General features: G+C 36.0%; 1 protein-coding gene across 1 annotated transcript in view; it reads right to left on the bottom strand.

The window, feature by feature from the left end:
* Cda4 (chitin deacetylase Cda4) overlaps nt 1–14423 on the bottom strand; it is a 68017-nt gene extending 53594 nt beyond the window's left edge. Inside the window, exon 1 of the mRNA XM_089105650.1 lies at nt 14323–14423. Coding sequence (XP_088961776.1) covers nt 14323–14374 — 52 coding nt within the window. The 5' untranslated portion in view covers nt 14375–14423. The remainder of the gene's footprint in view (nt 1–14322) is intronic.
* Between the last annotated feature and the right edge of the window lie 761 nt (nt 14424–15184).

Here is a 15184-nt window from a genome sequence, read left to right as displayed (position 1 = left end):
GATGACACTTTCATCTAATCATCAATATTATCTAAGTCCAGGAATTTTTTTTTCTTTGCCGTTTTATTCCATATTCTTTCATTGTCTTTCCTGTGGTGCTGAAGACAAAGTCTACCAAAATTGTCCATATAATTGGGGATAGAACACAACTCTGCTTAACTCCTGATTTAATACGAAACCAGTTACTAACCCCATCTCCTCCCTTAACCGAAGCAATCTTGTTCTCGTACATAGCACTAACCACTTCAGTATGATCGTTCCCTATCTCAGCCATTATAAAATCCCGGACCGCGGTGCGATTGCTCCGGAGAACGTAAAAACATAAGCGACATTAGATCTTTTCACGGGTAAACAAGTCAGATCTCTCTTGAACACGAATACCTCCTCGACGAATACACCCTCAGGAAAATACCCCCCGTGGAAAACACCCCCCCCCCGCAGAAAATACCCCCCGCGGAATATACCCCCGTGGAAAATACCCCCGCCGAAAAAAAACAGCGGAAAATACCCCCCTGCGGCTAATACCCCCTGAGCAAAATACACTCCGCGGAAAATACCCCCCCCCCCCCAAAAAAAATACCCCCCCCCCCCGAGGAAAATAAGGCTTTTCAAATTTGAAAATTTATTTGAGTTTAATTTTTTTTAATTTCCGTGGGGGGATGGAATTTTGGTACTTGTGTATTATGCGCCACTCACTCAAGTTTACGCTGTGTAAAATTCGAGAACACACCGTTTTTTTCGTTAGTTTCTTTGTTACTTTAGAAATAAATTTGGGCTTTAGATTTGCACATTAGGGAGGGGGGGGGGTAAGCATAACGGGTCTGCATGCAAAATGTGTTTGGTACAATTTTCACTTTACTGAAAACAAAATACATTTTAAATGTTTTCACTTTTTTGATTTCAACAAATAAAGAAGTATTGAGACTATAAGGGATAGATATCACAATATGTATATATCAAACTGACAATACACGTTTTTTTTTGTTTTGTTTTTTTTAAGTAAAGTGCAAATTATTTTCTGGTCTGAAGAAGACATGGGTGCTGTCAGCCATACTCCTTTTACTTTTTTTTACTTTTTGCTCGTTTTGAGTTTGACTAGGCTATCTATTACAATTTCTTTTAGTTTTGGGTTTCATTTATTTGTTAATGGTGATTAATGGTAGTTTTACACTTGGAAGATAAGAAAAACAAACTCGTAGAATTTGACAAAGCTTTTGTCCGTAAAAACTTAAACAATTTAGAATGTGTTGGTTCCCAAAGCCAACTATCTTTTCAAAGGATAGCCATACCTTCTTGGATAGCCATAACTTTTTGGTCCATATGTTTTAGCTTAATTTTGATGATTTTTTGCCTAAATTGTTTGACTTCTTCAATTTTTTTTTTAATTTGACACCCACTACTGCCAAAAATTGCAGAAAATAATATGGAAGCCTTTTCAACACGAACGAATTTGTGTTTTTTTTTTCTAAGTTTTAAGACATATATAGTTTGTAAATTCCTCTTTTTCTCTTCACTTCGCATTTTTTGGCGACACTATAAAAAAAAACTCAAATAAAAGCTTATGATTGAGAAACCACGCTTTCTACAGGGGTGGGGGAGGGTATTTTCCACGAGGGTATTTTCCAAGGAGGGGGTATTTTCCAAGGAGGGGGTATTTTCCGCGGGGGTTACTTTCCGAAGGAGGGAGGGGGTATTTTTCGTGGGGGAGGGCATTTTTTGGGTGGTTAAACACCCCCCCCCATTCACTTTATTCATTTATGTTACTTTACTGTGTTTATGGCCGTATATTTGGCTTTAAAATACACTTATTTGTCTATCTATCTAATATGCAGAATAATTGTACCAAACACATTTTGCATGCAGACCCGTTATGCTGACCTTCTCCCCCCCCTAATGTGGAAATTTATAGCGTAAATTTATTTCTAAAGTAATGAAGAAACTAACGAAAAAACGGTGTGTTCTCGAATTTTACACAGCGTAAACTTGAGTGAGTGACGCATAATACACAAGAGCCAAAATGCCATCCCCCTAAGGAAATTAATAAAATTAAACTCAAATAAAATTCTCACATTTGGATAGCCTTATTTTCCACGGGGGGTATATTTTTTTGGGGGGATGGGTATTTTCCGCAGGGGGGTATTTTCTGCGGGGGGAGGAGTATTTTCCGCGGGGGTTTTCTCCGGAGGTGAGTTTTAGGGGGGTATTTTCTGAGGGGGGGGGGGTATTCACCAAGAACCTTTATTATTTCATGTTTTTAGGAAGTAGGTTCCGAAGTCTACAAGTAGGTTCCGAAGTCTCGAGTTGATTTCTAAGGCATTTTGAGAAAGTTTCAGCCAAAATACGTGTTCCTTGGTAATCGAGCCGCTGACATATACTAATATTAGTAACCCGCTAATGAAAGAGTATGTGGGAGGAGCTGTTTGTACGCACCGAGAATGAAGAGCCAGAAACCGTCTGCGGTGAACTTACTGTTAAATATCTTTATACAGTGGGTACTTTCCGCGGGGGGTATTTTCCGTGGGAGGTATTTCCGCGGGAGGGGGTATTCGCCAAGAACCGTTATTATTTCATGTTTTTAGGAATTACAAGTAGGTTCCGAAGTCTCGAGTTGATTTCTAAGGCATTTTGAGAAAGTTTCTGCAAAAATGCGTATTCCAGGGTAATTGGACCGCTGACACATACTAATATTAGTAACCCGCTAATGAAAGAGTATGTGGGAGGAGCTGTTTGTACGCACCGAGAATGAAGAGCCAGAAATCGTCTGCGGTGAACTTACTGTTAATTATCTTTACACAGTTCACAAGCTCTTCTGTCAACTGAAACGAACGCTTGCTCATAATCTATAAAACTGAGGACTAAAGGTGTTTGACAACTCAGGCACTTCTCGATTATTAACCTAAGAGCGAAAATTTGGTAAACACATCCTCTACCCTTTCTAAAACCGCCCTGTTCTTCTCTTAAAACTTTGTCTATAGCATCTCTCAGTCTAAAAAGTATCATATTGCTAAGTAATTTGCTACCTAAAGAGACCAGACTAATGCCTCGGTAATTACCATACTCACTTTTATCACCTTTCTTATAAAGTGGCTTAATTGAAGCTTTCCTAAAATCGTTAATGTATTTGCCTGGTATACTATACAAGGACAAGACCTTCGCTAAAGTTATTCTATCAGCTGAATTAAAGGCTTGCTCATAATCTATAAAACTGAGGACTAAAGGGGTTTGATGACTCAGGCACCTCTCAATTATTTATCTAAGAGTGAGAATTTGGTCGACACCTCCTCTACTCTTCCTAAGACCACACTGTTCTTATCTTAAAATTTTTTATACAACATCTATAATTCTAAAAAGTATAATCATACTTTGTAATTTGCTACCTAGAGAAAGGGTAAACGCCTCTATAATTACCACACTCACTCTTATCACCTTTTTTATACAGGGCCTGTCACTGATTCTTCCTTGCAAAATAAATCTTCCTTCGCATCCTAGGCGTGACAATCTTTTTCATTTGCCTCTATATGTCTTCCAGTAACTCTATCCCAGTTTAGGACACTCCTAAATGTTCTGCTCATCTCTCTGTAACGTATTCTTTTTCACTAATTTCGGCCCCGTTCATATCTTTAACTGGGACAAGTCCATATTGTTTACTCCTTCTCCATTTATTGATTGGCCAGTACAATATTTTATTATTATTCCGTCTAGTTGCATCTTCCAGGTCCTCGAAAATTATATAAATAGCCTCCAATTTACTCCTCCTCAGTTCAAATTTTAAAACTTTCACCACTTCTTTACATTCCTCCTATTTTCATATGATTTATATAAGATTTGTCATTCAGATAGTTCTTGCACAAGCCCTCTTCTCCTCTGTATTAAACATAAGTTTTTTAATACTTTATGTTTCCTAACTTTATGTATTCTAATACTTTATGCTTTCCTAACTTTCTTCCTTGGGACACCCTCAGCAACTTCACAAATGATTTTCCTAAAATCTTTCATCCATCTTCTACAATGTCAAATTTTAAATTATCCAGTCTAGTATCCAACTATTCCTGGAAAGTTTATTTCAAATTCTCATCCTGGAGCACAGCTCATATAATTATCCAGTAAGCTTATCGCAGATCATTTCTGGTCTTCGTTCTCGGGGCGAACAAAAAGCTCCTCCCACTTCTTTCTGTATTAGCGGGTTAGTGTGTTAACTCAATGAGAAATGGTTACAACGTGCATTGTTCGTAATTGCGAAAGCAGAAAAAAACTTGGTGAGCCAGCCAAGAGGTTTGCAAGTGTCCCATCTTGCAGGTATGACTTGATTTATATACAAATTATGACTTAATCTATTATTTACATTCAGTGGACTCAAATGATTGACCTATGTAGGATTTTGTAAAAAAGGAGGCTGGGGGCTGATGAAATTTGTGAAAATGAGGATTTTTTTTTCTTCTAATAACTGGTGGAATAGGTGTGATGGTTTCAGGGGTGGATCCAGGATTTTTTTAGGGAAGGGGGGCGCAAAATAGATTGATCCAACAAACCTACGTTAGGAGCAAGTTTAATTAATGCAAACTTCCATTAATTAGGTAAATTACACTACTTTAGACTACTTTAAGGGGGTAACCCTCGCCCCCCCCCCCTCTGGATCCGCAACTGGATAGTTTATCATGGCTGGCTGCGAGGACTTCCCCCTTGAACAATTTATAAGATTTTTTTTGCGCACACGTGCATATTACGAAGTAAAATTTAAGAATCAGGAAATCGAGACACGTACCTATCAAGGAAAATAAACTAACAAGTAATTATTTTAGTTTTAGTAGTTTAAATATTTGATTATCTATTTTTTTGAACAAAGGGGTAAAATTTTTTAAATTTGTGTTTGATTATCTCCTTAATGAGCTTCTCAGTACTACAGACAATAAAAATCAAACCAATATCAATAAACAGATGTAAAAAGTGGAAGTAACTATATTTAATTTAGCTGCAAGTCTACATTCATGCCCACCACGTAATTTCCCTTTGAGAAAAAATTGATAAAACTTTTGAAACTGAAATATCAATGCGAAGCACCAAATATCATAATCAAATGTCATCGCTTTATGGCATTGTTCAAATAAAACTTATTTTTTACTTGATTATCGTTGTAAATTTATTTTTTGTCTTTCTTTCCATTCTTAAACCAATGTTATATTTACCTTTTGCATTATTACAGCCCACTATATATACAATCATATAAATTTATATGCAGTGTTACCGCCATACCAATTATTCTCCTTTCCTTTTTTATTCGTTAATAATAATTTCTGGTCGTTTTGAGTTCGAATTATTGTAGGCTTCTATTTCTACTGATCTTAAGTTTAATATGGCCTTTACTTTTCTTTAAAAAAAACTTTCTTTTTCGTAAAGTTTTCGTAGCGTATATATATATATATATATATATATATATATATATATATATATATATATATATATATATATATATATATATATATATATATATATATATATATATATATATATATATATATATATATATATATATATATATATATATATATATATATATATATATATATATATATATCGGCGCGTACAAACAGCTCCTCTCATTTGATCTGCCATCAGCGGTCCAATTACCCTGGAACACGTATTTTGGCAGAAACTTTCTCAAAATGCCTTTGAAACCATCTTGAGACTTCGAAACCTATTTTTAATTCCTAATAACATTTAATAATAACATTACACTACTGACTACCGATTTTCATGTATGTATTGGAATAAATTAATTTAAAATTAGTTTCTTCAAAATTAGTGTTCCAACGTTGAAGCCAAGTTTCGCGTCCAAGAGAAATCTGACTTGTCTACCCGTGAAAAGATCTGATACCGCCTATGTTTCTATATGCAAAAACGTTCTCCGGAGCACTCGCACCCCAGTCCGGGTTTTTATAATGGGTGAGATAGGGAATGATCATACTGGATAATTATATGAACTGTGTCCTGGAGTCTACCAACATCATAACCTCCTTGAAGGTAGTTACCCTTCTGAAGTTTCAGTTTTAAATTAACCGTAGACACAACTAGGTGGCGATCTTATATTTTTAACATCACTAGAACTATCATTTCCAATCAAACCAACATCCTTCAAAGTTTCTACGACCACAGGGGGGGGGGAGGGGTGATAAGAAAAGTGCAACCAACCTCCTATAAGGAATAAATTCTGCTCGTTTTGATGTTAAATGTTACTCTTTACTTTCATAATAAAGGCGTAGATCAGAAATATTCCTGGAAATCCAGAGGGATTACATATTAATTTTTACCTCCCCCTCCTTTCTTAGAACTAATGCTGTATTTACCAAAGGGTCAAGGAGAGTTAGGATGTTTCGGGATTAAAATTCATTCTTTGAGGCATCTGCCCCGCTCTATGCCTCCAAAACCACCAGAAAACCCTCCAGTAGAGGTAGCAAGCTCTTAACTACAAAAATATTTAAGTTTCATTTTTTGTCAAAGAAATACTAATTCCCTTTTTAAGTGACCAAACAGATTGGAGGGCTACTAGCCCACTGTCTTCTATAGCGCTGAAAAAGGAAGCGGTTATCCTTCCGAAACATTTGCCTTGCTTCTTCCAGTATTTTCGTTGGCCTTACAAAATCCCCATTCTCGAATTTCTTTTCAATGCTTTTTAATTCTTTCTTTTCTTAAATTACGGCTTGCTTGTTTGGAATAAGGAGTTCTGTCCAACCTAAATTTGCTTGGTTCTAACTTAGAGTTTGACTCCACCTCAAGGTTAATTAAAGTAAAACATAATAATATCACAAGGCTAGTCAATTTTTACAAATAAGAGTGATTCTGCCTTTATTTTGATGATCTCCCAAGCTGTTCATGAGGAATGGTGGACATAGATAGCATCTTTTGATTTAGTCAGCTACGCCTGTCGTTTCCAGACATTACTGGTAAAAAAGTTTCGGTATCTCGGCCTGCTGAACGATCCTTTTAAGTAGACCCCGAAGCCGCGCCAAAAAGTCGGCGGCTTGCCGCCGAAAAAAAACGGTGGCGCGCCGCCGAGCTTGCATCAGCGCGCTGACGCCACCGATTGTCAGGTTATAGTGTCGGTGGCGGCGTCACTAATACACCGCCGTTTTTTTTTTTTTTTTTTTCGCTCTTTTTTGGTTATCGATGTCGATCTCCATCCCGTCTCCCGTCTAATCAACCGTCATCCCGTTTAATCTGTTTCTTAAAGATAAACACTGTCATCTTGGGCTCGCGATGTATATCGGTTCGCAGGAAGGAGAAGAAGAAATTTTTCTTGAAACAAAAATTCTACCTTCCACTTTAAAATTCTGTTCATTTTTCTTTCTGATTTTTCGGATGATAAGAGATTGGTAAAAGAGCACTAGGCAATTCAGGATGTTATCATAGGCAGCGCAATCGAGCTGCCTAAGTAAAGAACAATGTTGGCACAACGTATTATTTATTTTTTCTTGTTTTTTTCCATACCAGGGCAATTCGTATCGAAGGAGTTGTCGTAGAAACTTTGAAAGGGCTCATTCGATTGGAAATTCGAATAGCTAGTGCCGCTTATAATAGTCGAAAGTGATTGGAAGGCAGCTAACACCTCTTCCACGCCCACCATTTCCCGAAACACATCCAATCAAAATTTTAAGATAGCCATTTTGTTCAGAGTAACTGATTTCCAGAGAGAAAAATATGTTTTTTGGGGAGGTTACTCCCCCACAACCCCTAGGGCAAGGGTTTTAAGTTATGCCCGGGGGGTATATAAGAACGATGTTGGCACAATTTATTATTTATTATTTTTTCCTTTAGACCAGGGCACTTAATATCGAAGATGTTGTTGTTGAAACTTCGAAAGGGCTCATTCAATTAGAGATTGGAGTGGCTTGTTCCCTTTTTAATAGTCGAAAATGATTGGAAGGCAACTAACACCCCTTCGAAGCCCACCATTTCCCGAAAGACATCCAATCAAAATTTTGAGATAGCCATTTTGTTTAACGTAGTTGAAAGTTCTGGAAATTAGGTCTTAGAGGATGACAACCACCCTCACAGCCCTTACGGTAAGGGTTGTAATTTATGCCCTGGGGGCATATACGGTGTTTATAGAAAGCGTTGTCGTAGAAACTCAAAAAAGGGATCATTCGATTTGAAATCGAAAAGCATAGTGCCCTTTTTAATAATCGAAAGTGATTGAAAGGCTTGAAATTTTTATAGTAGAGATCGATGTGGGTATAATGTGTCATTTTTTGTTGTTGTTGTTGTTTAGACCCGGGCACTTCGTATCGAAGGAGTTGTCGTAGGAACTTCAAAAAGGGATCATTCGATTGAAAATAGAATGGGCTGATGCCCTTTTTAATAGTCGAAAATGATTGGAGGGAAACTAATCCCCCTCCTACATCCACCCTTCTATTTGTATATATTTCTAAAAAGTTAATGTTTTATTAAGATTAAATCAAAATGCACTGTTTTAATAATAATGCCCAATAAGGCCTCCCAGAAGTATCCCAAGAATAACTTAAGGCATTGTGTTCAAACTCTCAGGGTTACTTCCACTATCAAAATTTGACCAAATCAAAATAGCGTAAGTGTATCCAAGCTATCAAAGAAAGTAAACAAATTTTTTTGCGAATGTTATCAAGTTTTCCATTTCAGACCAACTAGAGGAGGTATGAAACTAAATTAAACACTACTATTTGTGTCCAGATTTTTAAAAGGGTCTATGCTGTTAAAAATTGCTGAAAATTTTTTTCCAGCATACAAATAGCAAGCCAAACTATAAATTCTTTAAAAAACGAAAAGATTTAAAGTATTATTTTCTTTTTTCCTGAAAAGGCTATGTCAAAATAAAATGAACAGAAATTAATTAAAAAAACTGTTTCCACAAAATAAGCTTTTCAAAGAAAAGTAAAGAACTCCATTAAACAAAAAATGAGCAAAATTAAAATCAAATAATCTACCAAGCGTGAAACTACCACAAATCAGCATCGATAAATAAATGAAACCCAAAACGAACAGAAATTACAATAAATAACCGAGTCAAACTCAAAACGAGCAGAAATTAACATAAGTTGGGCTTCAAACTCCTATGCCTTCCCAAGACCAGAACATAATTTGCAATTTGCCGAAAAAAATACAAATGAATGTGTATTTTCTGTTTAATATACATATACTGATATTTATCAATCAAAATGTTCATATAATTTGACTTATTAAATTTATAAAACTAAAAATATTTATATTTTATAAATATAAATACACACACACACACACACACATATATATATATATATATATATATATATATATATATATATATATATATATATATATATATATATATATATATATATATATATATATATATATATATATATATATATATTATATATATATATATATACATTTATATATATATATATATATATATATATATATATATATATATATATATATATATATATATATATATATATAACGGAACCTGTAAAAGACAGGAGTTTGAAAAGAAAGAATAATAAAAGAAAGCCGATTTTTGTACTGATTCCCAATATAAAATACACTAAGCTTGAAGTCAGCTTTCAAACTTGGCTAGCATATCAAAATTTGTGAAATTACAATGAAATTACAATATGCTGGATTTGTCAGTTCTCTATCTAATTGTTTGTCGTCCGGCTAGTTTTTTTTTTTTTGTTCAAATTGTTGACCTATTGAAACAGGGGTGAGAGGACATTTGGAGCGTTACTCATTAGAAGATAAATTTTAATCATACGGGCATTAAACTGTGCATTCTTAGGTTCAATCTGATCAACTGTTTGCGAGAGATCCTTCACACAAGCTTAAAAGGGGGAGGTGGAGCTTACCTTCCATGCTTCCTCCATTTAGACTAGATATTTAAGAAGATAGAATACACATTTTTAGACTGGGCAAAAGACATAGGACTAGGCTTGCTACAGCTCGTGGATGGTGAAACCAACACAGAGACTGTGGTGACTATGTCCAAATATATAACTTGAAATTGGAAGGTAGAATTTTTGTTTTAAGAAAAATGTCTTCTTCTGCTTCCTACGAACCATGCCATGATATACATGGCGAACCCAAGATGACAGCATTTATCTTTAAGAAACAGATTATCCGGGATGACGGTCGAAGCCCGAAGATCGATATCGATAACCAAAAAAGAGAAAAAAAAACAAAAACGGCGGCGTATTAGTGACGCCGCCACCGATAGAATCAGCGATGGCGTCAGCGCACTGATGCAAGCTCGGGGGCGCGCCACCGTTTTTACGGCGGCGCGCCGCCGACTTTTTGGCGCGGCTTCGGGGTCTACTTAAAAGGATCGTTCAGCAGGCCGAGATACCTAAATTTTGTTACCGCTAATGTCTGGAAACGACAGGCGTAGCTGACTAAATCAAAAGATGCTATCTATGTCCACCATTTCTCATGAACAGCTTGGGAGATCATCAAAATAAAGGCAGAATCACTCTTATTTGTAAAAATTGACTAGCCTTGTGATATTATTATGTTTTACTTTAATTAACTTGAGCTGGAGTCAAACTCTAAGTTAGAACCAAGCAAATTTAGGTTGGACAGAACTGCTTATTCCAAACAAGCAAGCCGTAGTTTAAGAAAACAAAGAATTAAAAAGCATTGAAAAGAAATTCGAGAATGGGGATTTTGTAAGGCCAACGAAAATACTGGAAGAAGCAAGGCAAATGTTTCGGAAGGATAACCACTTCCTTTTTCAGCGCTATAGAAGACAGTGTGCTAGTAGCCCTCCAATCTGTTTGGTCACTTAAAAAGGGAAGTAGCACTTTTAATTAGTGTTTGTACTTTGAGAATTACGCTAATTCTTAACTTCGACAGTGCCATACATTATATGCTAAGTCGGAAATTTCAAACTGCAATGTTTACTTTTTCATCTATTCATCTTTTTCAAACTTTAGTGTTTCAGCCTTGATACAAGTCATTTGTTTTGGATAACAATCCATATCGGCTTTTAGGCCATAGTCAATCGGCTGTTAGGCCAGAGTCATCGTGGCAACAATGGCCTCATGGCTTTTGCTGGCTCGTGTACATAATATTAATTTTTGAGGCTAAGCAACATTTTCTTCCGTCTCTAGGCTACATTTTGCACCCGAGGATGACAAATTGCCAGAGATTGTGGTTTTTGGCTGTCCACCATGGCCAAACGAAAAGCTGGTCGTCGTGCATGGCTTAGGAGGGTGTTTTAACAAAAAAATTAAGAGAGATTCCTGATTAAGCTAATTGTGAAGCTTTCAATAGATTAAGGCGGGGGAGGAGCGGTCGCAGCTGTGTTGGTCTGGTGCTGCAGTTAGTTATTACAACAAAAATGCAAAATGGAATAGTAAGGAGCGAAGAAATGTAACAGTACGAACTGTAAATATGGAGCGACGCGGCTCAATAGTAGGCCTAACCGAAACTCTAAAAGACGGAATTTTGATATCAATAGATGCATCAAAAGATGCCTATAATACTGATTTCAAATACGTAAGATTCATCAAGTTTTGTGTTACCCATCAAAAACTACGAGCCTGAGAAAATTTGCCTGATTTTCGAAAGGGGGGGAATCTCCCCTAGAAGTCAGCAAATCTACCATCAGATTCAAAATATCAGAAAACCCTGCTGTAGAAGTTTCAAGCTCCTCTGTACAAAAATCTGGAATTTTGTATTTTTGACAGAAGAAAGATCACGGATGCATCTTTATTGTCTTTCTTTTAGGAGTAATCCTATCGAACCGGTGATCCTAGAAGATCGGAAGGAGGCTCATTTGACCGTAGTACCTTTTTTAAGTGACCAAAAATATTGAAGGACAATTAGCCCCCTCCCATGCCTCTTTTTACCCAAAGTCGTCCGATATAAACTTTGAGATAGCCATTTTGTTCAGCATAGTCGGAAGATCCATTAACTATGTCTTTGAGGATGACTTTCCCCCCACAACTCCCGGGGGAAAGGATAAAAGCTATGAACTTTGCCCATAGTTTACATGTAGCATTGGTTACTGGGAAGTATACGGATATTTTTCGAGGGGGCATTTTCTGTAGGGAGGAGTATTTTCAACGGGGAGAATTTTCCGTTCGGAGGGAAGTTTCTGGGGGTAAGCTTTCCAGAGGAAACTTTACACGGGGTGAACTTTGCCAGAATTCATATACTAAGTTCGTTTTAATTGTCTCATTTTCTGTTTGACGACTCCATTTTATGTGTGAATATGTTCTGGGGAATTTTCAGCGAGGATGAAATTGTCTGAAGGAATTTTCCGGGGGATATCTTATTTGGGACACAATTTCCACGGAGGATTTTCCCGTGAGGGAAGGGAGGGAGAGGGACTTTTTTATGGAGGTCAGCCAGATTTACCGGCATTATTTACGATCAGAAATAAAAACGAACAGAAATTAAATAAAAAAAGTTGTTCAACTAAAAGTAAGGAGTAACATTAAAACTCAAAGTTTCTGTTCTTTAACAGAAATTGTTTCGTATATAAAGGGGGTGCCACTTCTTCAATAAATCGCTCTTTACGCTAAAGTTTGACTGCTTGTCCCAATTTCCTGAGAACGAGTACTGAAACACAAGGGCCGATTAATCAGAATAGGAAGCTTTTTACAGGTGCTAAGGCTTTAGCGTGAAGAGCAAGTATTAAAGAGGGGGTAATCCCTTCATATACGGAAAAATTTCGGATGGTTTTGATTTTTAATGTTACTACGTACTTTCAGTTGAATTTTTTTTTTATATTTAATTTCAGATAGTAGACAATTATAGCTTATAATCACCGGCTAACATGGGCACCAATTCCAAAAAATATAGGGTTAAATCAGAAATTATATTTCTGATGTAAATGAGAGGTAAGTTTAAACTCACCCCCCTAATGTGCAAATATATACCCTGAATTGGCATATATAGGGGTTGGGATAAAATTCGTTTCCGATAAAAATTATTATTATACTTGGAAAGAGCATAAAAAAAAGCTTCAAATGGTATGTTTACTTTATTCATAAGTCAATAATAATAATAATAATAATTTATTATAAGCCAAAAAACAGGCCATACAGAACAGTATTCTTAATTACGCTCCACAAGAAAAATAACATAAATATCAAGTTTCACTCATTGATGTCAACGCTTCATTTATATGTTTACATAACTGCCTGATTGTCCTTTTTACAGTCGTTTTCAGGATCCCCCGGAACACCAAGTTACCACCCCCAAAATAATTTCGCCTTAAAAGAGAGTTGCTGGCACTCGGCGAGAATATGGGCCACATCCTCAATACCTAGGTTACATCTGGGGCAAGAGTAATCCGCATCTGCATCTAGGGCCACCCTTTTTCTTTCAAATACTCTTTTTCTATTTTTTAGTGGCAGAAAATTCGCTCGGATCCGAAACCAAGTCCTCAATGTCCAACGTTCAATAATATGAACAACGAAAAATTTGCCGGATTTTTTAAATGAAAAGGCAGCAAAAAGTTATTTGCAGAAGCTAGAGGGGGGGGGGGGCAATTTTATTCTTCTTTCAATTTTGTTCTTTAGAAATGCCAAATTGTCATTTCCAAAACCTACAGGGTTTTGGAAACCAGGACGATGAAGAAATAAAACCAGAGTTTTCGTACATCACGTTGCACAAGCAAAGTATACACATATCCGGGGTGGGGGAGGGTTTAGGCAAGTTTTTTTTTAAATAAACATTAACTGAAGGAGGTGCGGTAAATATATACCAAATCATATTATTGAGTTAGGAATAAAGTGAACACACCATTCGATGCCTTTTTTTATGCTGGTTACGAATATAATAATCATTTCTATCGTAAATGAATTTTAGCCCCCCCCCCCCGTATATATGCCAATCCAGGGTATATATTTCTACATTAGGGGGGATGAGGTGGAGGTAAAGTTTAAACTTACCTCCCATTTACATCAAAAACGAAATTTGCCCCCACCCCCCTAATGTGCAAATATATACCCTGAATCGGCAAATATAGGGGGGGGGGCTAAAATTCATTTCTGATAGAAATGATTATTATATTCGTAATCAGCATAAAAAAAGGCATTGAATGGTGTATTCACTTTATTCCTAACTCAATAATATGATTTGGTATATATTTACCGGAGATGAATTGTCACACAGGAATTAAAAATGAGAAGGGTTAATTAAAAAAAAGGTGAATTACATGATACAAAAGCTATATTCATGAATTTTAATGTTTCAAGAGCACTTATTATGTCCAAAGCTCCCCTTCCTGCTTATGCGCCTGGAATAATAGTTTTAATCACATAATTCTTAGACAACGTTCTTTGTAAATATATATTGACATACCTGAAGATAGTGCTAATTGTAGAAGAAGTAGAAGTCCAATTAGTTTCATCATTTTATTACGAGATCAGAAAACAAACTAAATGGCGAAAGTAATATTGAAACTTAATTACAGTTCACCTTTAGGCGCGGTAAGCCCGACGATTATTGATACCCGTAACCTTCGCAAGGGGTTTCCACGATTTACAATAAATCTGTAGCTTAATCAGAGAACTGATTTATTGCATCAAGGAAAAAAGACCAGTTTATTGAGTTAAAAATTTGGTGCTATATCTAAGAAACGAAAATAAAAGTCGATTACATTTACGCAACTGGAGAACAACTACTCTTTATATACCTGGAAGAACAGCAGGGCCGATAATTCGTAATAATGCAGGAGGAGGAGGGGGGGGGAATGTTTATTAATTTTTTAAAAGGAGATTCAAAAAACAGAATTTTTCTAAATCGACGGGGTGAATTTTTACTCTTATGACTTTTAATTTAAAATATCACAAAAGGCTAATTTTTATTTCTAAGGGACCGTCCCCTTGTCATTGGCACCCATGAAGACAATAGTTTAGTTAAAAACACACACTTTAGATCTTTATTTTAATTGAGCTTTTGAGAATAAAAACTTTTTAAACTTGATCTCCGGGATCCAATTAATATTGACTATAATAATATTATATTGACTGTAATAATATACAATATTATGGTATATTTATCGATTTTTTCATGGTTCACCATGAATAAATCGATATTCCTGAGTTTATTCCTGAATCGATTTATTCATGGTTCGCCATGAACAAATCGATATTCCTGAATGTATTCCTGAATCTAATAATTCCTGAATGGATTTGTTCAGGGTTCACCATGAATAAACCGA

Source organism: Artemia sp. Qi Xiang Cuo, chromosome 19 (assembly GCF_049724085.1).
Source record: "Artemia sp. Qi Xiang Cuo chromosome 19, ASM4972408v1, whole genome shotgun sequence".
In the NCBI taxonomy this organism is placed as follows: Eukaryota; Metazoa; Arthropoda; class Branchiopoda; order Anostraca; family Artemiidae; genus Artemia; species Artemia sp. Qi Xiang Cuo.
The sequence above is the reverse complement of the archived record's forward strand: the minus strand, read 5'-3'. Positions and strand labels throughout refer to the sequence as shown.